General features: G+C 47.3%; 1 protein-coding gene and 1 long non-coding RNA gene across 5 annotated transcripts in view; one reads left to right on the top strand and one right to left on the bottom strand.

Moving 5' to 3' along the window:
* Positions 1-571: 571 nt before the first annotated feature.
* LOC126643399 (uncharacterized) lies at positions 572-13,136 on the bottom strand. The gene is made up of 3 exons (XR_007629749.1): positions 12,927-13,136; positions 1,578-1,650; positions 572-680 (listed from the first exon to the last, which is right to left on the bottom strand). It is a non-coding gene; the product is annotated as an uncharacterized LOC126643399 (long non-coding RNA).
* An 844-nt stretch (positions 13,137-13,980) lies between these two features.
* NLK (nemo like kinase) overlaps positions 13,981-25,158 on the top strand; it is a 36,092-nt gene continuing 24,914 nt past the window's right edge. The window contains exons 1-2 of one of the 4 annotated variants that reach the window (XM_050321727.1): positions 13,981-14,031; positions 14,377-15,375. In XM_050321727.1, coding sequence (XP_050177684.1) covers positions 14,930-15,375 — 446 coding nt within the window. In that variant the 5' untranslated portion in view covers positions 13,981-14,031; positions 14,377-14,929. Of the gene's footprint in view, positions 14,032-14,330; positions 15,376-25,158 lie in introns of those variants that run through there. The other 3 variants (XM_050321728.1, XM_050321729.1, XM_050321726.1) reach the window with 3 other exon arrangements.

The following is a 25,158-nucleotide window of genomic DNA, read 5'->3' as shown; positions in this document are numbered from 1 at the left end:
AAGTTTAGTTTATTTAATCCATGTGACAAATTCAGGGCAAGGTCTGGTGGATGTTCCACAGGCCACAGGATTTAGCAGACATAATATGGTTCCAAGTGAAACTTCCTGCTCTCAGGAGCATCTTCCCTCTTTCCTTGTGCACACGAGGCTATTCTTCAAAGCCCATCTGTGATCAGCCCCAAACCGGCAGCCCACGTTTTGAGCAGGCTTGTTTCCATCCGAACACAGATGGCACCAAGAACAGGGCAGGCCAGAAAAAAATCAGTTTGCATATTATGCTTCAGTTTTTATGGGTCAGATTACCATTCAAAGTCATCAAAATGGCAACCCATATGTGATGTGTCTGCCATTGGAACTGAAGTGATACACCATCATAATTTTAACAGGGTTGGTTAGAAAAGGTTTCATTAACCATTAATTAACCTCTGATATTTAAAAGACATTTTCCTTCCCAACAAATTTTTGACTTTGACAGATCAATAAAATATCTTCAGTGAGTCAAAAAGGAGAAGACATTATCCCATCCTTACCCCTGAACAACGCATCGGCACGGCTCCCTTGGCAGAAGGGAGTTCTGCTCCGTGCCAAATACTCGCTTCCTCAGTGAGCCAGGTGCAGATGTTGGCTGTGTCATCTGTTCCAACTTCTTTGTTCTACAAGCCAGAAAATCGTTCCCACAGCTTTGGGGGGAAAATGGGGATACGAAGAGCTCTTTGCATGTTTTCATTGGTGGAAGAACAGCAGCTGCTTTAAAGGCAGTCTTGTAGAAATAAGAAATGTCCTTAACACCTGTAACTATCAACCAGCAGAGAACTGTGTCCTAAGGACCCTCAAGGGATGCTGCCACAAGATCAAAGCCATGGCATTCTGTTTCCAGCCTCCTACCCAGCCCTGTCTCCCTGCAGTGCCAGCTACAGCTGATTCCCTGTTGCAGGGGAGCATTATCCCAGATGCTGCAGAAGCCACGCTGCTACAGGGACAGACTTTCAGGCAGGCAGGTCTTTCCTGGGAGAGTCTTTTGAACAGTAAAAGGTATTTATAATCTCCTTTCATGCTATCATGGCACCTGGAACTCAAACAGCTGCCACGCTAACTAAGAGCCAGGGGCACTGCCCTGTGCCATTGCCAATGGGAACATTCTTCATTCCCAAGTTTTCCCCCTCTGACCTCTCCGTGCGATATTTTGGTCAATGCTGATACCTGAGGTGTTTATTCTCAACCAGATACAATACACACAGCAACAGAGAGTGCCTCCACCATGACAAGATTCCTGACCTAGCCGTAGTCCTGACAGAAGTATGAAAATATTGTTTCCTCTGGTATCTTTACTGGCAATTTGCAATCTGGGTTCTGCTACTGGACTCATCAGCGTGGCTGGACTGCAGACAGGGTGTTCCTGAATACAAAAGGCTGGTCAGAAATATTTCCTGCAAACATGTACGGTCACATATATATATCAATTTTCAACCAACTTCATTTCTACCATTTCTTTATGATTTGGCATTTTCACCTTTTTCCCTGTGTGAGGCAAATAGGCTCCTAATGACTTCCATAAAGCAAACAAAAAAATCACTTACAGCATCCAGAGCAAAGGAACTTTAATTATCTTCACAGATTAGGTCTGTCCAAGTCCAAAAGTAAGCGAGAGACCTGCAGAGAAGAATCAATTTTCATTATCTGCTTCTCCTCAAATCACTACTTAAAGTGCCATCAATAAAGCAGTGCCAAGAAGTCCATCCAAAGCCCATTTTATCCCCGTGGAAGCTTCCACTTCTGTCTGACCCGTTATCTCAGACATCAGTGCATGGCCTCAACACAAATAGGTTATTGCTTTCAGTCATCTACTCAGAGAAACTTTAATAACCATACACTACAGAAAGATTAAAATAGAAATTCCAAAGCCCTGCAACTGAACCTTCAATATTTCCTGATAAGAGTTGCTGGAGGTAAAGCATTTACCTCATTTAGAAAGGTAGTTACAGTTTCTAGCGCTCAGAACTCTGTACAATGACATAGCAATTACTTTACAGTATTCTCTTTAACACATTTTAACTGCATGTCCACACTGTTACAGAGCTGCACCCCGGTGTGGTTTCTGGAGGACTCTCATTTGGCCCTTAACAGGAGAATTCAGGCTTCTGTTTCCCACCTGTCTGACCTTTCAGTGATCTGCATGAGTTTACTCCCCTTCTATCGGGTTTGGCCAAGACAAAAAACTGCCTCAGACCCAGGAGACAACCGAAGGCACACAAGAAGCTCCTCTTTATCAAACATTCAACTGCACTGTGAGTAAAGGAAATCAACGCATTCTCTAAAGTCAACACTGATTTGTTTATTTAGAACCTCTCCTAAGTCTGTTGTAGTCAAGAGAACAGATTGCTTTGACTATCCAAAGACATCTGGATCGTGTTTTTATCTCAAATCATCTTGCAGAGACTTCGAAAAACTACTTGAAACAAAATCCTGGAAGATAACAATGACAAAGACTCCGAACTGATCTGTTCTGCCTCCCTTTGAAAGATGCAAGTCTTTGAAAAATCTAAGGCAAAACTCCAACCTCCATTTACAAACACCTGGATCAAAGGTAACTGTTGCCATGGATGACATTTTTTTCTCCAGGTATTAATAGTATCGTAACTTGGTGACACACCATGGTTGACAACAGCCTGGGATGTTCAAGTTTTGGTATCTAATTTCAGCGATTCTATTTGCCCTCTGAAGGCCCTATCAAGATGCACACAGGCAGATTTCCTGCAGCAGGCGATGTGAAACAAAGACCCAGAAGAACAGATGCAGCTTTAAAAGCTCATCCTGAGTCTACTGATGCTTTCTAGCTCTGGTACAACAACTGAACACCAAAAGCTGCCCTATTTTCATCCACTGTCTAAATTTTCTGAGAGCAGATAGGACGTCTAGTAACTACCTTGGCTCAGTCCTGCAGAAAACACCTCTTACTTAGCATTGTTAATTAACAGCAGATCCACACTTAGCTCTCCCACCAGGAAACTCAGGTGCCCTTTCAGAAGTGCCCTGTCCTTCACTGTTAACTTGTAGCCAATGTAATACCCAAAGAGCAATGTAATTAACTTCTCCTTAGGCTGATATTCAAACCAGCAGTTTCTTTTATAATTCACTTAGCAGAGCATCAGGCACCTTGGCTCAGAAAGCTTTCCAAGTCTATTCCAAATATGCCCAGTTGAGCTTTGGGAACACCACAAAATGCTTGCTCTATTTCATTGTTCAGATAGACACATGCTTAAGATCTAACTTGAATTTCTACTTTGGAAGTAGAAAAGTCTTTTAAAGAAAAAGTTAGTTCATGTCAAACTTGAGGTTCCTTTGCACTGTCAAAGTGTATAAAGAGCACTGATTGTAAATATGAATTACACTCCTAACACAGTTACTAGCTGGTATAAGTTAGTTAAAGCCAATAATCCCCAACTTGCTGTGCTATTTTTATGTACTCAAAGCCCAGTGCCTTCTCTTGATCCCACGGTACGAAGCTGACCTGCACTCAATCCCTTCTGTGCATCAGCCCGGTGACAAGATTCCTGGATGTTCGTACACCACCACTGACCAGCTGCAGCCTGGAACAATGTCTGCATGGTATTCTTTGATTAAGAATATAACCTTTACAAACAAACATTTCTAGTGTGCCTCTAACACACGTTTGAGAAAACACAGGCTTGTTTACCGTGTGCAGACAGACTTCCAAGCCAAATTCAGAGCCCATGTTCCTTCCTGTCTACAATGGAACAACAGCACCGCTGTGCAATTTCTTATTCATCCTTTATCATACACGCTTGCCATATCCAAAAGGAATACAAAAATGCTACATGGAAAGTCTTTACACTTTAACAAAGGGATTGATTATAATTTACTAAAGGTAAACAGGTATAAATCTGCTGTTCCTAACACGCCAAAACTTACTTATCAGTTTGCCTTTATGGAACTTTGCTTCAGTGGGCAGACGAAGATCAAAGCCACACACACATTATTTTTCAGAGGGTTACCAGTGTTTGTTTGTGGAATGATGAATTCCACGTATTGCAACATCCCCTTGCCTCTGCATGCCACAACTCTGCTTCCCACTGGTGTGAGAACAGGATCAGGGGCAGAATCAACTGACCTCCTCACACCTTTCTTCCCCAGCACGACCGAGTCAGTTTTTACTGGGAGAAACATTTCCATAATAATCCACCCAGACTTCTCCCTCATTTGTTTGCAATGAAAGAGTTAATATCTGTGACCCAAATATGGAGACCCATTTTAAACTTGCTGAAAATTGCTTTTTAATCCTAGCTCTCGAGGATTTCCTTTGAAACCATCTGCCATGCACGCTGGGTACTCTTTCCTGTATATGTGCAGGATTACTATAATATGGATTCTTTTGTGTAACTTAATACATTTCAGCATATTAAAAAAATTAGTTGAAATTTCCATTCTTTTCTGATTTCAACTGTATGCCATAAAAATGATTGTAAAAGTTCAAAACCACTGACAAGTTCATGGCAAAACCAACACCCATATTTATCTTTTTTACTGCAGTATATACCTTGCAATTCTAATATTTAGTCAGTCTAACACTGTCTGGATTTAAGCAAGCAGTTATGAGTTATTTAACTAATATAACTTATGCACATGCTTAAAATTAAGCTCAAGCATTTTGCTGGATAGGAATGGATTTAAGTACGTGCTTTCCCCATGCTTAAATTTCCCATCCTTACTTTCAAGACTGGAAGACACAATTAACATCATTATAATAGGAGATCAGAAAATATTTCCAAATATTATTTTAAATCCATTGCCCAGCTTTTTCTATTTTCTTGCTATGAACCTTTATGCAACTGGTTTTTTATAGCACAAATACTGAAGAGAAGGAAACAAGTCATGCTCCTAAAAAACTGAATCTTAAGATTGGTACATGCAACCATATCTATTTTAGCAAACACCCAAAACTTAAAGTAAAGCAAGTAGATTGCTTCCTATCACAATAATCACAGCCAGAGTGATTGAAATAGCAAACATTCAGCAAGCTAGATTTAGAATTAATTTACTGGATCAACCTACAAGGTAAAAAAAAAAATTAAATCCCAGCACAATTATTTAGCATCTACAATGTGAAATACTTTTAAAAATTGTGATTTGCCTGCAAATATGCAGAGATCAGAAAATAAGGAAGATTATCTATTTACACAGTTTTAATCACATAATGTGACATAAATATTTGAAGACAGACAGGCCACAGCCTGTGAACATCTTTGTCCCCTATAAACACACCTGAGTGCACCAAACCTGTGCATAGGCTTCATGAGCCCCCCGAGCCCTCACTCACTCACACAACCCATTCACAGCCAGTCACCCAATATCTGATACGAGTGAATGGCAATGCCTGATCCCCCACCAAAACAATCCCCTCCCAACCAAAGGCAGGATCCCATTCCCTTTGATGCCTTTTCCCTGGAAAGGAGCAGTGTTAGATGTGATTAATACACAGGACAGAGCTACACATGCAGATGTTGGAAGAATGTAGAGAGGAAAAAACATGCAAATACTTTTGTTTCAGCAGTAAGATGTTAAAGCATCATCCTGCAGACACATTACTTTTAATACAATACTGCTCATAAAGTGAGGGGAGAGGACAGAATCAATGCCCAGTTACCCAGTTCTTCCAGGTTTCCATTTTAATGAGATTCATGGATGATTTTGTCCTTTTAATTTTCCTCCTCTAATAACTCTATCAAATTAATTTTGTTGAAAACATCAGCAAAAAGAAAATCAGCTGTCTAAAAAAATCCAAAAACTGCAGGTTGCAGGTTCTTAAAAATGACACGCTACATGTCGATTACTTTTGTATAAAGGCAGAGCATTCCCAAGATCCCACGGCACTGCTGGGATTAGACTTGAGAGACTGAAAACTGCTTCATGTCCTGACACATCTGCTAATGGCAAATGGATAGCAACAGACTAACAGTGCTATGGCATTTGCAGATAGATCAGTGCTGGAAAAACAACCACATGCAGAATAAATAGATTAAAGCCACCTTTCCCTGGCCAAGGGAGGGATTAGATGAAGCCTGGCCTGCACTCCAGCTGTGAAGTAACCTGCTTTCCTGCTAGACTGAATTTGCCACTCACGTTATGGACAGTGCCAGTCACTCCCCACCTTCAGTCTGGTCAGGGATGTGAGGACCTGGTGACACCAGGGATGGCAGTGGGGCCACAGTTGCAGCCACAGGGCTCAGCCCTCCCCAAATGTGCCTCTTCACAAACACAGGCCCCACCCCAAAGGCCAAACTAGCCCTGCCCAGCCCTGCAGTGAAGCAGTGCCAGGGCTGGCACCAAGGGCAGGGCCAGCACAGCGTGAGGGCCCAGCAAGCACTGCAGTGAGGACACCCCAGGGCACTCTGAACAGCAGGAACCCACGGACTGGCCACCTACAGAGCAGCAGCAATTCAGAGAGGCTGCCAGGAGATAGATGTGAAGATCTGGATACTGTACAGATCCTCTAGGATCTGCAGCACAACATCACACTGCAAGACCAAGGCTTAGAGCACGCTGGAACAAGAGCCACCTCCTCTCCATCACTGACACTGGCACGTAATGCTGCTACAGTGGCTTCTCAGAGGCTCCTGTCACCTCCTGTTCAGTCTCTCTATAGACTGCACCCCCTTCTCCTCAATGCCAGGCTGCCACTAGGGCACCCCAGAGTCCCATTTACAGAATATTTACATCCCACCTCCCTTTACAATGAATTAAATTGAACAGCACTAAGACCATAGGGCAAAAGAAAAGTTAGCAGCAGCCTTCAGGATGCCTGGAATTCCAACTGGCACACATTTAAGTGAGTGCCCTGACACACAGCACCAACACCCACCAGAGTGATGCCCCAGCTCCAAGCAGTGCTGTATCTCAGAGCCCTGCACCTCTCAGATGACATCCTCCACCCGAAGCATTTTCTGAATCAATTTGCTCAGCTCTGTCTAACACAGTCCCCTCATTAGCACTACGTGAAATCCATACACAATTAATATCCCAAAAGGAGCTAAAGCTGCCCACATTTCTGTATGCCCATGTAAATCTGCAGGATTTCAATAACTGCCATGTAAAAAATGTATTTCACCACAAACAAAAATCCTCACCAAAAAAAAGTAAAGACAACCCCCCAACAGCCATAACTGTTTACAGAGCAGCTTTCTTACAACTCACTGGTCCCCCAATACCACAGGAATTAGCGATGCAGAACTAATTGATACAAATCTCCTGAGGGGAGCATTGCTGCTGGTTATCTCGAGATGAGAAATTTAGTTCAGAAGGATAAATTGGACAGACAGCTGAAAAGCTTTAGTTCTCCTAGTAGAAAAGGAATTGATCTGATAAAGAAAGCCCTTAAAGGGATATTATCATGTCAAAAAGCAGGACTAGGAAAAACATTAATAGCCTTAAAAAAAATGAGAGAACTCTGAAAACTTTGTGTTTCTATCATACAACTAATTATTTCCACCTTCACACAAAAGATGAAAACTTCAAGATGTTAAAATTTTAACATTTCTCCCAGTTAAACTTGTGATATGAATATACTTATGAAACTGTCTGCTATAAAAATCCCTGTTCTATAATTAGCAATTTCATTTTTGCATCTAGCACTTATCAACTCCCCTTCCACCAAGAAAAATAAAAGTAGATATTCAGATATTTACAGACCTGTAGATAAGTTTTACTGCCCAATTCCTCAATTCCATTCATTACAATAATTTTTTGATAAAAAAATAACAGCAGTTCATATGTAAGCCACACGTGCAGCCTGCATTTTTCGCTCCAAGGTGCACATGTGCAAGATTTATTTTCAGGTTTCAAGTACAGGATTACAAAGCTACAACACTACGATGAATTCTCCAAATGTACCTGTAAGCTGTGGAGTGTTGGCTCACCTGCACAGCCTGTGACAAACTGTGAAGCTGGGGGACTCCAGGACACGAGCCCCGCCGTGCCCTTGGAGATGAGATGTGCCAGCCCAGTGTGCTCCTGCTGGGCCCCCACGCCGGGGGGCTCTCCCCAGGCTGCCAGGAAATCAAGCACCCCAGACTAGCTGAGGGGAGAAAGATCTCAGCAAGAGCTCTCAGACTGACCAAGCTGTCCAGGGGTGACACAGTGCCTGCTGTCTGTGTGACCACAGAGCCTGAGTTCCGTCAGCCGAACCAGAGGCTCCCAGGGGACACGGCAAGTCAGATTTACAACCCCGTTCTCTTCCTCAGCAAATAGGTCTGAATCAAGACAGGAACTGAACTGCATGACAGGTGAACTCGATGCTGAGTTGAGCCAATGTGCTCACCCAGCCTAAGACAGGTGTCAACTCTGTGACTGCTGTCAGAGATCTGTCCTCCCTGAGAACCCTCCTGACCTTTATCTCCATGCCCCATGTGACACCCCCATTTCAGAACACGATAAACCAGTAACTGGGCACGTGCGCTCTGTGCAAATGGAGCCATCCACTAATAGTCAGAGGTATGCTGCACAAAACAAGGGACTGAAGCACCTGGCAGCGACAGCAGAGAATGCCTCCAGTCTGGGGCAGACTGCACAGGCCTGGAACCATTCTGCTCTCCCACAACAAGCTGTGTGTCAGAAGGGTCTGGTATCCAGGTGTGCCACATCCCACCAGCTGGGAATCTCTGCTCTCCATAGAGGCTGCCCAGATCCTCAGCCAGGGTAATTTAGAGAATCTCTACTCAGCTTGTGGCTTGGCTTTACTGTTAGCTACTACTTTATCCAGAAACAGTGGATCTTGAAGAAGAACAAGGTCACTCAACACGTGACATGTTTAAACAAGCAGCAAACAGTCATGCAACTCTTGGAAAATACATAAATGTACTGTCACACTCAGATTAAAATCATGCAGTGCTTTTTGGAGAGGAGGAAAAGGAAGTAGCCTCTCCCCACTCCTAAACCCGTCATTTAGGGATGCTGCTTGCACAAGGTCAAGTGGCTCGTGGTGGTGTTTCCAATTCTCCACCTTCTAGGGAAGATAACACACTGCAGAGCTATTTTAAGAACATCTCATTCACAAAGGTCTCCAATTCAGTCTTCAGAGAGAGAGATGATTTTCTTGCTGCTTCAACATCTTTACTGGCATGACATTTGCTTCAGAGGGAATTCATTTGCTGTTCCAACATCAGAATGAAGCAAGAGCAGCTGCCAGGAGAGGGATAAAAGGAAACACTGGTGACAAAGAGCAGCAGGGTCATTTCTGGTGCAAAGAAATATAGAACAGAGAGAACTGCAGAACTGTCACTTTCTCCAGAGAGCAGCAGGGGATAAAGACTTCCCCTCTGCCTCCTGCAACTGGTGTTTAGCAGCAAGGAGGAAAATGAGACAGAAAGGACTAAACAATCCGGCTGAAGTCTTTAAATGACGAATTATTACAAACCAATGGTAAGCACCTGAGCACTCCCACTTAAAGCCAAGTTCATGAGCAAGTGCTGGAGGGAAGTAGAGAATTCAGTAAACCCTCAGGACTCTCAAAAGAAAACACTTCTGGCTCCAAAGCTGTGCAGAGCATGAGTTCAGTGGTTGGGAGATGACAGTCCTGGGGACGATCTCAAGCCACAGTGCTAATCTTGACCATCATATCTGTATGTGCAGCACACTGGACAGACCCCAGCACAGACACTGCTCTGCAAGAGCCACGGAGGGCTGACAGGGCAGGGAAGGAACATAAGTGCCTGTAGAGTCTGATGTTCAACATCAGAGAGATGCACGATCTCAGATGACACCATCTGTCACTCACACCAGTTGTCCCCTGCCCCATCCCAGGCACGTGAGTGCTGCCCTGCTGCAGGAAGCACCATTCCACCCTTTAATCGCTGTCCAAGGCAGGGCCACGTTCCCACACTGCTGTTTAAAGGCTCTCTTGGCCAACGTGCCTTTTGGCCTGACCAACAACCTTACACTAGGCCTGTTTGGTTGGACTACTGGATTTTTGTCCCTCTGTCTTATTAAAACGTTGCCTTGAGAGGGCAGGGATTTATCCCTCATTCCACAAGATGAGCAGATCCTTGCCCTCTTCCTAGATGAAGACATACTGCCATCCTTGCAAGCATTAAGACAGAAACCTTCATAAATAACCAAAGTTGAATGAAAATATTCTCTCCCCTGCTCCTCACTGCATTTTATTAATGGAGTAATTTATTCTTTTCCAGTTTCATAGAGAAAAGGTTTTAAAGACAAAAACTCTGGGAAATTATTCATTGTAAAGAAAAGGAATAACATACTCCAACAGGAATTTTAATCCCATGATATTTTGTGTATATGTTTATTCTACTGCACATTAGGATCACAGCTTATTTAGAGCATGGTATTTATCTGATTAACCAAACCCCCTCAGAGTCATAGGCATCAGCACCATGCTTATGACACCTTTAGGGCTTCAGCATTAGGATTTATGAATTAAATATTTCCAGGGTGTTACAGAACACTGAGGACTGCATCTGCAGAGTGGTATATAAGGGTATGTGTGGGCTTGTCAAACACCCACATGATAAATTATCAATAGTGTAGCTCAGAGCACCCCTTTTTTGGATCAGAGACAAATCCGTGCATTTTATTATGCTTTGTTCCACTTGATGTAACCTTTTCTGCATTAAAGGATCACAAAAAGCCTACATGCCTAAATGCTGAAGGACATCCATACACAACTCACAACCAAAAGACTTATTCTAATATTCCAAGTTCTGTTTTCACAGCTAGTTTGTGTATGACAAGGAAAAAAAGCCCACAATGTATGTCTGGAACTGGACCGTTACATTTTATACCGTGCAAGATAATACAATCTTTTGTGGAGAATTTTAAGGTTACAACACTGCTAAGGACCAGAAACAGGACTGGTTGATTACAAACTGTCCTCCATCCCTGCCCGTGCACAGAGAGCTGTCAAAAAGATTATATCCCTGCAAAGCAAGTGTCAAATCCAAGGGGAAAACAAATCTCTCAAGAGTCAGAAAAGACTACACTTGAAGCCGTGGATTTTTGAAAATGAACAAATCTGTGCCCTGTGTTTCTGATGCACAGAATTGACTTTTCTATATAGTTTTTACCTGAGTTTAGCACAGACAACCCCAGCTATAGCAGCATTCCCTCTCAGACAGCAGACTTGTACTGGTTACAGCACTCTTAGTGTGAGGACAATGCTAAGAGACAGATGCATGTCCCCATGAATAACTGTCTTCAGCAGTAAGAGATTAGAATTGATCTGTCATGTTTCAGCAGCAGCAGTCACCAACCCTGTATCTCCAGGCCTCACTGGGGACGACAAACGAGCTGCCCTCAAACCAGGCTTTGGCAGGACCTCGTGCAGTGGCTCTGCCTGCCCAGTTCCAATTACCATGGTTGGATTTTGCCAACTCGCCCATCAAGCAGCTCAGGCTCACTGAACCACTCCCAGAACACTCCTGATCCAAGTTCCAGGAGCCAGCTCAGTGACGAGCCCCTCAGCAGCCTCATGTTTCTCCAGGGGGCAGGTGAGGAGCAAGCGCTGACTGACACCAGCACACCGTCAATTCACTCTGCTTTAAGGGGCAGTGTTCACACAGCTCACCGGGAACACGTCCACGTTACAGACCTGCACCGAGGAAACCAACGGTCTATCGGGGAGCACTTTGTCAGCAAGTTCCGTGTTTCCTTAATATCCTCTTAAAAGTTTTCCTTACACACACCTCTGATGAATCAACTGGATCTCATCCTCCCTAAATTTCATAGCAACCCTGCTCTTCTGCTCCCTGCTGAAAACCAGCGACACGGCAGTGTCTGACCACACTGCTAGGACACTTCCTGACCCAGTAAATACCTAACTGTACAAATATTTTAGATGACACTGTGTTGGGACTTGAATAATGACACTGAGACAATGATCTGCAAGTACACCAAGAATCCAAGTTCCCACACAAGGATTATTGGGCCACTGCTCTATTTTACTACTTGGAAAGGTATTGCATTAGCAGACAAAGAAAAAAGTCCATCACGAAAACACGAGGGAGAGTTTTAAAAGCCTTCTCGTCTTGCTTGGTCCCTGCTTCCTTCTTCCTTCCCACACCTCCCCAGAGACCAGGAGAACCCTTGGTGTGTCCATATCCATACCCACATTACCAGCCTATTATCAACTCCAATGAAAACCCTGACCAGACAGCTACAAATACAAGTTCTAAAGACATATTCTGTTTCTTCCAACAGGTAATATTAGAAAATGCCTGTAAACCAAGCCTACTCTTGCCTGCTTTTATTTATGGTGTTTTTTAAGTGAAATCTCTGGTTTTAGAGACACGATGGCAAAAAACCTCTGCTATCATGCTAATTCCAGACTGGAACACAAGTAACAACATTTAAAAATGCAGCAGAAACAGCTTTAACAAATAAACCCATCTTCAGTCCTGCAAGGCTTTTCTTGTTTACATAGTTAAAGAGCAGGCAAAAAGGACTCAAACCCATTCTTACAAAGACTTTGCATTCGAGTTTCAGGAGCTGCAACCGGCTTTGGCATTGACGCTCTGCCCGCCGATGCCCAGTGTCCAGAGACAGGGAGGGTGGATGGCAGGGTGGGCGCTGCAGCACCGGGGCTCTGGTAACACCGCAGCAGTGCAGCCGTCCCGTCCCGGCTGTGCGGGCTCCTGCCCTGCCAGCCCTTCACCCCAGGGAACCTCCTTATCACCGCCACAGGCCATTTAACTCTGCCCCACGGGCGAGGCTCCGATAACCAGGGGGTTTTCTGAGGCAAAACTATTCCTCAGGTAGGATTACTGTTCACACGAGAGAAACGGGAGGTGTTCCAAGCGCGGGGTGTTCCCTCACGCTGACGCCTCACACAAGGGCACCGCGCTCCCCAGGCCGGCGGGTTCAGGGCGTGCAGGAGGTGTTTGGTGCTGGTTCACACGTACCTCGCACTGCGCCCCCTGAGCGTGTCCCGGGCACGCTGCAGGGGCCGGGGAGGCACTGCTGGGAACGGCAGGAACGCGAGGGGTTTGCCTTGGTGTGCCCCGGTGCCACAGCTGCGCCACAGACCGGCCCCGCTGCAGCCCCGCCAGGCAGCCCGAGAGACTTGAGAAAAGACCCTCGAGCCCCGGAACGAACTCCCTCAGCAGCCCCCTCGCCGGGCACCCCCGGGCTCCAGGGAGCGGGGTCAGCCCCACTGGCCCGCACCGGGCGCGGGGAGCGCGGGCAGGGAGAGAGGCAAGGAGGGAAGGAAGGAGGGAGGGAGGGAAGGCCCCACCCGGCGCTGCCCCCTCCGCGCGGCCCCCGCCCCGCCGCCCCCTCAGCGCCCACAGCAGCCCCGCGCGCCGCGTCCTCACCTCACCCCGCCCCGCGCCGCCATTGGCCCCGCCCGCCGCCCGTCAGCGGGGCCCGCCGCCCATTGGCCGCCTGCCGCCTCTGGGCGGGCTCACCGGCCACTTCCGCGTCCGTCCCCCGGCGCCGCGCTCTGCGATTGGCGGAGCAGCGGCTCCTTCACCGCCCATCGGCGCCGGCCACTGGCGAGGGGAGCTGTCAGTCAGGCGGCCGCCCCGCCCCCCGGTGCCATTGGCCCAGTAACCCCTTTTCGGGCTCTCGTTTCTCTGCATTGGCTCATCGGGTCGGACGGGCGGCCGCGATTGGGCGAGCGGCGGGTGCCGGGGGCGGGACCGCGCTCGGGAGCAGCGCCGATTGGCCGGCGGGCCGCGGGGATTGGCAGGAGGGCGCGGGGGCGGGGCCGCCCGGGGCGAGGGTTGTGTGAGGTGAGGGAATCTCGCGGGGTCTCGGCGGCTCCGGGCGCGGCGGCGCGCGCTGATTGGCCGGCGGGGTCACGGGGGCGGGGCCGCGCCGGGGCGGGGGGGGCTCCGCGCGGCCGCGCGCCGGGGGCGGGGCGCGCCGGGCGCCGCGCGCCGATTGGTCGGGGGCGGCTCTCGCGCAGCCCGGCGGGCCGGGCGCGATTGGCTGCGGGCGGCGTCGGGCGCGCGCCCCGCGGGGGGGTTGCGCGTGCCCGCGGCGCGGCGCGGGCGGCGGGACCAGGTGAGAGCGGGGCCGGGGCCGCGCGCGGCTCCGCGCCCCCGCAACCCCGCAGCCCCGCAGCCCCGGCCGCGGCCCCTGCCATCGCCCCGACCCCCGCCCCGGCCCCGCCCCGCCGCGGGCCGCGCTGTCAGGGGCCGCCGCGTCCTGCCCCGCGCCCTCCGCGGCCCCAGCCGCCCCGTCATTCATTTGCCGCTTTCCCCCTCCCTCGCCCTCCCCCCACCCCGCCGCGGTTCCTGCCCTGCCCCGGCCCTTCCCTTCCTCCCTCTGTTTTTATCTTCTTTTCGCCCCCCTCTCCTCGCCCCGCCGCCCCCCTTCACTTTCTCTTGGTCCTTGTGTGTGTTTCAGGCCTTCAAGGAAAAGTTACAAACTCCCGAGTTGTTGCTGCCGTGAGGGAGCAGGTGCCTGGAAGGAGGGAGCGATGTAGGAGGTGGCCGGGCTCAGGGAGGTTCGGGGGATCCATGGAGAGGGCGTGGGAATGGCAGGGCTAGGCTGGCCGGCCCTCGCAGGGTGTTCAGGGCAGAGGCTCCGAGCCCTCCCTCCGGAGGGAAGGGGGATTGATCGCGGTGTTTAATTTCTATAACAAGAAAAACGACAAAAAAAACCAAAGTGAAGGAGAAAGCCCAGGCCAGCCCCAAGGCAGCTGCCCAAGGATGGAGTTGGAGTAGCCAAGCCCGGCTGGACGCTGGGGCAGGGGTTGGCGTTCGCACACATGAAGAGACTCCCCGAGTGGTTTGGCTTCGCCGGGAGATAAGGCCAGTGGAGCTCCATGTTTTTAAAGGTGGGCCGTGTACGATGAAACCCAACTTCTTTTAAAGTGTAGCAGATTTTAATTTTTATGGCCAAATGACAGCTTGACCCAGTTGTCATCCAATCAAAGGGCATTTTTCTCTTTTGTTGAATGTCTCTTTGTGGCACGACAGCCAACGCAAAAATGATGGCGGCTTACAATGGCGGTACGTCTGCGGCAGCAGCGGGTCACCACCACCACCACCACCACCACCTTCCTCACCTCCCTCCTCCTCACCTGCACCACCACCACCACGCGCAGCACCACCTGCACGCGGGCTCGGCGGTGCACCCGGTGCAGCAGCAGCATGCCTCGTCTGCCGCCGCCGCCGCCGCCGCCGCCGCCGCCATGCTCAACCCGGGCCAGCAGCAGCCCTACTTCCCATCGCCCGCCCCGGGCCAGGCCCCCGGCCCGGCCGCCGCAGCCCCAGCTCAGGTACAGGCTGCAGCAGCCGCTGCGGTCAAAGCGCACCATCATCAGCACTCACAGCACCCACAGCAGCAGCTGGACGTGGAGCCGGACAGACCCATCGGATACGGAGCCTTTGGTGTCGTCTGGTGAGTAGAGGCAGGAACGGGCCAATTCCTCCTTGTCGTTCTTTACCTGGTCGTAACTCATCCCTGGTCTTGTTGTTGGAGCCAGAACACCAGAAAGCTGCTTACCACTTCTTCCCTGTTCTTAGAAAGTTGCTTTGCCTGTTTGTGTTGGCAGAACGAGGCTCGGAGTGGTGAGGAGCCACCTCTGACCAAGAGCCCACCCCACTGTTCTCCTCTGAGACAATGCAGCTTGTTCATGCCCTCTCTGTACCTTTAATCAGAGCGTGCATCTGTGCAGCTAAGCCGTGCTTCCTAACATTTCAGGTTAACAACCGAGTATCAGAATATTCATTTTGACCTGACTTAAGAGCCAGAAATGAAAAGCGTATGAAAATGTCTTCCTTGTGCAGTCACCTGTCAAGATCTTTGTCTCGGCAGCGGTTTGACCCGCGGTGGTGCTGGGTGCTACCTGAAACAGCACAGCTGAACTTTGCTCCTCTCTCAAAAATGGAAATGGGATTTCCTGCCTCGCTGGAGCGCTGCCTCCGGCCCTTTTATCCCCCAGCTGCGATTCAGAGGAGTCTGTCGGCAGAGTGGAATCCCTTCTCATGCATTTTGTGACCACCTTAGTGCCATGTATGTAATCACTGCCCTTCAGGAGCACCGACACAAAGCTGGCAGGAGTCTTTTATAGATCTGTATTTTTGTTTCTAGCTGTTTGTCAGCTGGCCGTGTTCTGAGCTGTCCTTGGCAGCACGAAGGCACGGGGGTGTTCTGGAGAGCAGGCGCCCTGCACTTCCTGCAGCACGACTGCAAAGTTCCAGCCGTGTGTGGTGTGTCAGAGCTGAGCCCCCGCCGTGCCCCGGGGTTCGGCCTCAGGCACTGCCTGCGCTGCAGCTTCACCAGGGCAGCTCTTCCTTGCCTGGGTCAGGCTGTGCCACGCACGGAGGGCTCAGCAGGACAGGCCTCAGGAGAGCAAACCCCGTGTCCCTTCGGCACAGCCAGCCCGGCGTGGGTGCTAACGCGGTGCTTTCTGGGCGGGCTGCAGGAGCTGCAGCATGAGGTGCAGGTCGGTGCTGGGGCTGGGCTCGTGTCCCTCCCCTCAGAGCTGGGGAGTTCCGAATGCCGAGGTCTCCCAGTCGGAGGGGAGCTGTTGTGCAGTCGGTACTGCCGTGCCCTGGCTCTGGTACAGCGTTAGAAAGTGGATGTAAAAGAATGAAAACTGACAAGGAATCTGATGTAAAAATTACCTAAAAATATTTCCATCTGTTTGTATCTTTTTATTTTATAAAGTCTGGAGTTTTTTAACTTAATTGTTACAGGCTTTGCTTAAATTTAGGTTGTTATGTAAGACGAGGCTTCATTACTGTTTGGTACCGGTGTTCTGTTTACCTGTGCGTTTCCCAGGGCTTTATTTTCTCAGTTCTGTTTGCTAAAAAATAAGGTGCAGAGAGAGATCTGGTTCTGTAATATTCAGTAGATTGAAAGGTCACGCTTGCATATTTAAATATATCATTAAGTGTGCCGAGGGGAAAGAGGAAGCGCAGAGAGAAAGGTCTGACTGGCACCAGGTAGGACAGTGCCGTTCCCAAGCCCCTGGCCAGGCACTTGCTGCCACCCAACAGGAACTGCCCTGGGGGACTGTGCCTGCAGAGCTGCAGCTACAGCTTTAATTTAAAGCTTGGAAAAGAGAACCAAAGGGGGAGGGTGTTTAATAAAAGCAGAAGCTGGGAGCTCAGATCCCTCTGGCAGAGCTGGGGCTGCACTGGCTCACTCATTGGTGCAAGTGAGTTCCTCTCTTCTCACGTGTGTTTAAATTCAGTGGTCACTGCTCGGCTTTTGGCATTTCATATTAACTTCTGCCAGTGAGTGCAGGCTGAATTTAGGAGTGTGTAAGCAGTAATTAGACTGAATTTTAGTTTCGTTCCAAATGCGGAAGAATGTCCGTGTAAGTGAATTTTAGCTATGTGAGATAATGCAGCTGAATGTAAACATTGACTTGGGTATTTATAATTTGAGGTGACTTGGACACGAGAAATGTACACTTGGGTCCATGTGTGACACAGAATTTGTAAGGCCTGAGCTACTTTGGAATGAGGATTCTGTTGTTTGTTGGTATCTCTGAGTGTGTATTGGTGCTAATGGGCAACTTAAAAGTTCCTGTCAGTACTTCTGCGGGAAATGGATGTTATTCCACAGTTGGAGTATTTGCAAACTTCTTTCGTTTTCTACTCTGGTGTGTCACTGCACTGTGGGGAAGGTGCAGGTGACCCTGCCGCTCAGTTCCAGCGTCAGAGGAGCGATCAGTGTGTGTTGTTGAGCTTCCCGTTACCTCACCGAGAGAGATTTTCTCTTGGCAGTTGAACTAGCATTTGTCATTAGTTCATTTGTCTGCTACTCGATGATGTTTCAGGGGAGCTAATGTGCTGCTGGAGTTTTTCACTCGTGAAGAGCCAAAGCCTGGCGCTTCAGCACTTTCATTATTAACTCCTGCGGGCGGGTGCTGCTGCCGCTGGGTCTGTGTCCTCACTCATCTGGGCACCATTTCCTTGGATATCAGCTGTCCCTGGCACGGCATCTGTGGATTTTCAAGTGAATCTAACCCCAGCTGGCAAAGTGGAAAGGAATCTCTTGAACAGTCGGCCTTGACCCGCTGCATTTATCTGTACTTCTCAGCTCTCACTGTGCTGTAACGTGGTGCAGAGGTGTGCAGGGAGTGCAGCGCTGAGCTCGGGGTCCTGAGCTGGGCTGAGGCAGGGACAGGTGTGCAGGGACCTTTCCCCAGGTCCTGCAGGTTTGCCTCACCACACTCTGCTTTGGCAAATTGCCACACACCAAGTCGTGTTTCTCATTTGCCAAAACCGGAGCAATTTGCTCTTGGAGTATTCCCTGCACACACGTTCCTAAAGTGCTGAAGAAATCTGGATTTTAGTGTCAGTGACAAGCTCTGTCTGCGTCCCGTGTTTCAGACTGCAGGGCTGAGTTTGGGAAGTCTCGTGTCTGTTCCCAGAATAAGGAGCTGTCCTTTGGAGAAGTGCTCCCAGTTTTGCTGGGGAGACATGCTGCTGCCATCTGGTGGGATTCCTAAAAAAATAATAATAATAATGATAATAGAAAAATGTATCCGTGGAAGCTGCGAAGGGTGGTGGGTTTGGAGTGAGGGGTAAAGCCTCGGGCCCTCTGCAAGAGGTGCTCGTGCTGTTCCCACGCAGGATTCCTGGGCCGGGGAAGAGGAACCCAACTTGTGGGGAGGGAGACAGTGAGTAATGACTGTTGTTGCTGATTCAAGCTGGTGACGCTGCTGCTGAGATGTTACGGAAATGTCCTGTTGGCTGGGTTGTGTCCAGTCCCGTGGGACAGGAAACAGTGATCCCCTAAGTGTGGGGAGGGTTGGATTTGTCTTACGTGTGTGTCCTGCCTTTAAAAAGTTACTTGTGTTCATCAAAGACTGGAACCAAGCACTGTCCTAATGTCAGATCTGTGTTAAAAGGCATCTCTAAGGTAAAGCTGTTGCAAGTGACAACAGAAAAAAGTATCTGAATTTTTTTTTTTAAATTCCTAATTTACCCCATTTTGAATTGCAGTGGGGTTTTTAATGTACTTGCTTCTAATCCTTTTTATTCAGGAGGTCACACGGCAGTACAACGTTTCAAACAGTTGGCTGTTGATGTTGTGACAGGACATTATGTACAGGCTGCTGTAACATTAAAATTCAGAGATAATTTAGCCTAAATCTACCGTTCATTCCTGGCCTTCAAAGGCCTGAAAGCACTAAAGTCATTGCTCAGTAAAATCCAACAGACTATTGCATCCAATGGATTGTTGCCTGGACCCTAGAACTATTTTAAGAGGGTTTTATCCCAGCACTGATGCTAAGCACAGCAGCAGGAAAGACGTTTCCAGGATAAACCGATAATCTCCTGTTCCTTTAAAGGAACGTGTCCTGCTGAGCAAGGATGCAGTGGGGATAATGTGTTTGGGACAAACCTGCTGGAATGTACGGTAGGGGAGAAGGAGATGTTGTGGGATCAGAAACGTCTGAATGGTGGCAGGAGAAGCTCCCCTTCTGCTGTCTCCAATTGCTGCAAACCACGAGGATGTTTTGCATAGTTAATGCAAATCAAGATGCAAAAGCCCAGGCTGGTAAATGAGAAAAGTTCAGCAAAAGCTGAATTACGGAAATGTGTTCTATGAGACCCATTAAGATGTTTGGAGGGAGGGGTTTTTTCCTAAGTTAAAGCTGTTTGTAGTGTGATGTTTTTCCAGTCCCTCAAACCTCATCTGTCAGCGGAAGACAGTACTTGACCATCAGGAAATGTCCCCTCTTAATTAACATTTAGGTGGACAGTTATTTGCTTTAAAGTATTTAATGTGATGTTTTGTAACAGCCTAAAGTGACTTTTTTGTTATTGATCAAAACATTACAAAAGTACTCAAGTTTATCCTGGAACTCTCGTTGTGAGACTGAGAGAGTGGGGAACTGTGAGCAGGACGTGGTACCTCCGATGGGTGGGACAGAATATCCACCAGAATTGGATCAAAAGGCTCTGGGAGGAGTAACCCACACCATGATCCCTGCAAACATTCAAACTGAAGACCAATCAAAGAGCCTTTTGAAGTACTGATGTTACAGCTGGCTAAGATGCAGCAAAAGTGTGAACCAGGAATATAGCTCAGGGTTTTTCTTAGGAGGGGAAAACATCTACTGTTTGATGTGTTGATTTTCGGTGTGGAATTTGCTTTTAGTAATGGGCAACAAAAATGTTTAAAAGTATTAAATAAAATGAACAGAAATAGTTTTAAAAAATCGTTTCAGGTTATTTGGGGGAATTTGGCTGTCAGTATTCCTGTTGTGTTTAGTGCTGCTGGGGACCTTCACTGATCCAGGTAAAATGAAGCTTTTCCATTCAAATGACATGTCTGCTTTGTGTACCCAGACTGTAACAGAAAATGGGAGCAGAGATTACCCTGGAAAGGATTGCCCCTGGTTGGTTGTTCTAGTCCACATGCAAACAGGTTCAGAAGGAGCTGTGGTAGGAATGTTCTCACTGCCCAGCAGGGTCCAGTCCCTCCAGTGCCATGGGCACTGCTCTCAACGCTGGCTTTCGGGGGTTGTGCTGTTTTTTGTGGGGTGCAGTTGATTTTCCTTCCTGGGATCTGGTGTGGGGCTGTGTTTTGGATTTGTGCTGAAAACAGGGTTCCTAACCCAGGGCTGATTTTGTTATTGCTGAGCGCTGCTGATGCTGTTCTGCTCCTCACCCCACCCTGCGGAGGCCGGGGGTGCACAGGGAGCGGGGAGGGGATCCCTCAGGCCCACGGGATGTTGCAGACCATGTGGCATCATGCTCAGTGTGTAGAGCTGGGGGAGAAGGAGGAAGGGGACAGTTGGGGTGGTGGCTTTGTCTCCCTGTTGTGCAGCTCTGTGGGGCTGAGCTGCTGGCTGGGGTTAAACCACAACAGTTTTCCACGGTTTTGTGTTCTACTTCAGTGAGTTTTTCTGTTGTCTTGGGTGTCTGATGCAGATAGACAGTGATTTCATGAGAAAGAGACGGAGTCGTTTTTATCCAGTTATTTCTTGGAGGAAACCATGAGGCTGCCTAAGGCAAAGGAGGCAGCAGTGGCCATGGGCAGGTTCAGAGCAGAGTGGGGATTGGGTTTCACACTCACCAGCACAATGGAAGGAGCTGCAGGTGATTATCTTGGATCACTATGTCAGTGTTTTTTACAGGATTGCTTTATCTAAATTGGTTTCTGACTTTATGTGTGAAGAAATGTAGTAAAACAATGACCTTATTCAGGTTTTTTTAGTATGGGAAATTTTACAAAGCTTATATGTTTAAGTTGGGTGGGTGTTTTTTTCAAATTTCCTGAAAAGAAAAATTCTGTTAACGTTTAAATGGCTGTTCCCCAAATGGAGTGAATTAAATGAAATGGATATAACAACTCCTTGCACTGAAATTAGACGTTGGGATTAGGTGAAATTCTACCCAAGTAACACACGAGATTGTTCATTATTGTCTTGTAAGATGATGCAAGAAGGAAGGAATGTGGATAACATTTTTTTTCCCTCAAAGTTGGGCAAGGACCATTTGGGATAAATTAGTTCACTGTAAATTATGCCAAGGTCAGCATTTCACAGGTCACTTGAAATGCAAGTTGCTTTGCAACACCTGCAGACCTTGATGTTGTTTGTATCCACACAGGACTGGATGCTGATAATCCAGTTAGATCCTGTAGCATTCGGTGCTTTCTCCTTTTTTCTCTGAATTCTGCAAATGGAACAGTTTGTGACTGGGTCTCAGTCTAATTTTGATTTCCAGAAGACGGATTTCAGATGTTCTCTCCCTACCCCCCTTCACCTCCTGTCAGAGGGTGCTTAGCTTGTGGTTTCCCCAGTCAGAGTAACTGTTGCACCCAGTTTTGTAAAAGGAGACCTCTGAGCGAGGCAGGAGATTAAATGGAGGTGACTTATGACAGGCAGTACAAACTGGAATGGAAAGAACGGAGCCTTCTGGGGCTCCTGCATTTATTTATGATAATAGTGTTTGACCATAACCAGCAGAAAACTGCAGGGGGGGAGTACAGACAGAGACCAAAATGCTGCTCAAACACCAAACCCACCTGAACAATCTGGACTTCATTTTAGTATTTAAAGCTGCATCTTCTTTTGTTATGTGAGAGTGATGGATAAATGAAGGCAGACTTATATCATCAGCCTAGATATGAAACAAATTCCATGGCTACAGCTGACTCTGGAATATGGCCATGTCTTTAAAAGTGCTTAGTAAGAATTTGAGCTTTAATCTTGAGGGCTGTGGCAGAATCAGTGTGTCCTGGTAGTATCATTCTTTAATTTCCTGATGTGGTGTTTTTTTATAAAGGCTTGGAAGCATTTGTGTGTGAGTGGAATTTTTATGCTCTTTATGCTGTTGGATGTAACACCAGAATGGTTATGGCAGAATCATTTTGTAGAACACATCTTCTCTTATTTCTTTAATTGTCTTAGAACATAGTATGATGGTATTTATTTGGGGAAAAAAAAAGTAAAAAATCAGAGCTTTCTGTTCAAGAACCCTTACAGGAAATTTTTGTGGAAAAGTAAAATACACTGGCAACTGTAGGAATCCTTGGACTCTAGAGAAGGATTTTCTTTCCCCTGTTCTCTTTCATATGCAAATACATTTTAATAGGTGAAAAAAATATTGCTCCCCAGAGAAACTGGTGCAATTTCCTTGTCATTTTGGAATGATGCTATTCCAAATTTTAATCCTAAATCTATTCCTGGTTCCTGGCAGTTTGTCTCCATTATCTGGGTACCACCAGGCGGTGCTCTTAGAGTTTTCTTCATTGCACAACCTAAAAGTGGGGTCAGGACAGAGCCTTTGCTTAATGGCACCAGTAAAGCTGGGCATGGTATTGGACTGGTGGCCAAGTAGTTATTCAGGCTTTGATCTAAATTATGATGTTTTCTATGTTTTGGTTAAATGAAGCAGAGAATTTCCTGAATCTCACAGTGCTTTCTGACTTTCCTGTGTTCTCCCTGGTGTGTTTGAAGTCCTCTAGACCAGACCTCCTTGATGCTGATTTGTAGCTTGTGGGTATGTTGATGAAGCAAAATTCTTCTTTTTGTTGTTGTTCTGACTGACTGAAAGGACGTGGATCAAGTAGGTCATGGAAAGCCGTGGTGTTCCTCCAGTGCCTGTGCATAATGCAGGACTGCCCCAGGTCACACACGGATCGTCCCAGCCTCGCTCCCTGCTGTGGGGAAGGCCTGGAAAGGGGCAGCTGCAAACCTGCTCTGGACTCTTCATGGACATCAAAAAAAATAAAAGTCAGTCAAAACAATGCAAGAAGACTTGAGATGCTATTTTGGTTTTTTTTTTAACAAAAGTGAGGAGTGTCCCGTTCAGTTCACATTTTTCAAGTCAGGAGTCCTATTTCGGTGGCAGGGACGTATCAGAGCAAACAGGAACAGACCTGGAAATGAACGTCTGCCAGTAGTTTTGTTAAGGGCACATGTCCTCCCAGCCACTGCTCTCAAAGCTGCTGCTGTTAGCAGCGTGTGCAGGTAAAGGACAGTGGGGTTTAGTGGGTTGTGTTTTCCTCTAGTTCAGCATATGGAAATGAAACAAAAAACCCAACCACCAAACACAGAACCAACCAGGGGCTGTTTAAAAAAAACTACTCAGCCCTTAAAGTGAAATAACCAGAGTGAGTAATAACTAGCATTTACTTTATTTTTATGTCTAAATTCAAATTGTCGGAGGCAGAAGCTCCCACATCATAATTGCTGATAACTTAAAGGGACATTCTAACAGAGAATGTCCTACAGCAGCACTGAGAGGCAAAAACAAATTAAAAAAATTCATTTTACCCTGAGTCACCTGATTTAATTGAGGAGAGTAAGAGTTCAACCTAACAGCTTAACTAAAAGCAGATTTTAATTATGAAGTGGAAAGTAGCTTTTGTTTGTTTTTTCAATTATTGTAGATACCTCAAGGTATCAAAGTGCTTTTCTGAGCATATTTGCTCATTGATGCACTTGAAAAATCAGGATTAAGGACTTCCACTGGGCTTTTGCTGGCAGGGCATTGATATCCTCACCCAGGCCCATAAGCTGAGCTGCAGCTTCCCTTCTGCTCCTGCTGAAGGAGCAGAGCATTTATGTTCTTAAGGTTTGGATTGCTTATTGTTTTCTGAAGCAGTTGAAGAAAAGTAGGTGAATGTTGACAGAATCGGGACCAGCTTTGACCTACTTGTGGCTTTCTCTCTGATCTCTGTCTTGGGCATGTCACCTTATAATTTTTAAACTACTGTTTATTCATCTGAAACTTCATCTGAAACATTGAAAACTGACAGGTGTTTGGTAATTTGAATATTAAATGTGTATATCATCACTCCCACAGTTGTTCCCAAGGAGATTTTGTCACCTATCATATGACCCAGTAAAGGGAATCCTTCTGTAATCGTTTTTATTTCATCCTGAACTATTGTTTAAACTTTGGGTTTGAAGTGTTTTAGAGCCATTCATTTCATTTGCCTGGAATTGCCCCTGTGGTCGTGATTCCATCTGTTATCACAAGGCTTTTGGCAGACTCGGAATAGGGAAGCATATATTAGGATTTTCAGGTCAGCTCATGGAACACAGGTCAGACAGGAGCCCTGCAGGTCAGACCTCAGCATTTCTCTGGGTTGAACCGTGAGACCGAGTCAACAGCATTGTGGGATGTCGGTGAGTTTGGCCTATAACAATGCAGGTTGGGTTTCGGTGGGGTTTTTTTGGAGGGAAGAGGGAGAAATACACTTTCCTTGAAGATCTTGTGGTATTTTAAAGAGTTCTCTGGGATGGCATATTGTGGGTGAGTTTTAAAGGAGAGGAAAATGCCGAGGATCCCTGACCTTGTGCTGCCTCCTTGAGCGCTCAGGGTCTGCTCCAGCGCCTAGCACGGGTCACCTGGCCCTGGCACAGGATGTGAACAGTGTTGGCTCTTTGCCTGAGGATGTCAATGTGCAGATTTTACAGTATTTCAGGCATTTGAGCAGTAACCAAAGGACCTCTCATGGAAATCCATTGGTTACACGTTCTGCTCCTGCAGACATGAAGGGATTTTAAACCGTCTCGTCGTGCTCTCAGCAGGCCGGTCATTCAGAGGTGCTGTTCACCTCTCCACTTCAGTGTGTCACTCTGATATCTTCGTGTTTCTGAAATTGCCTTTTGAATCTCTTGACAAGGAGTGGTTATGGCTCCCGTGTAATTGAGACTGTCAGGGAAATAGGTGGAATTTTTACAGCACCGTGAGACTT

The sequence above is a fragment of the Myiozetetes cayanensis genome, unplaced genomic scaffold (assembly GCF_022539395.1).
Source record: "Myiozetetes cayanensis isolate MyiCay16 unplaced genomic scaffold, myiCay2020 scf27, whole genome shotgun sequence".
NCBI lineage: Eukaryota > Metazoa > Chordata > Aves > Passeriformes > Tyrannidae > Myiozetetes > Myiozetetes cayanensis.
This window is presented reverse-complemented; position numbering and strand designations above follow the sequence as displayed.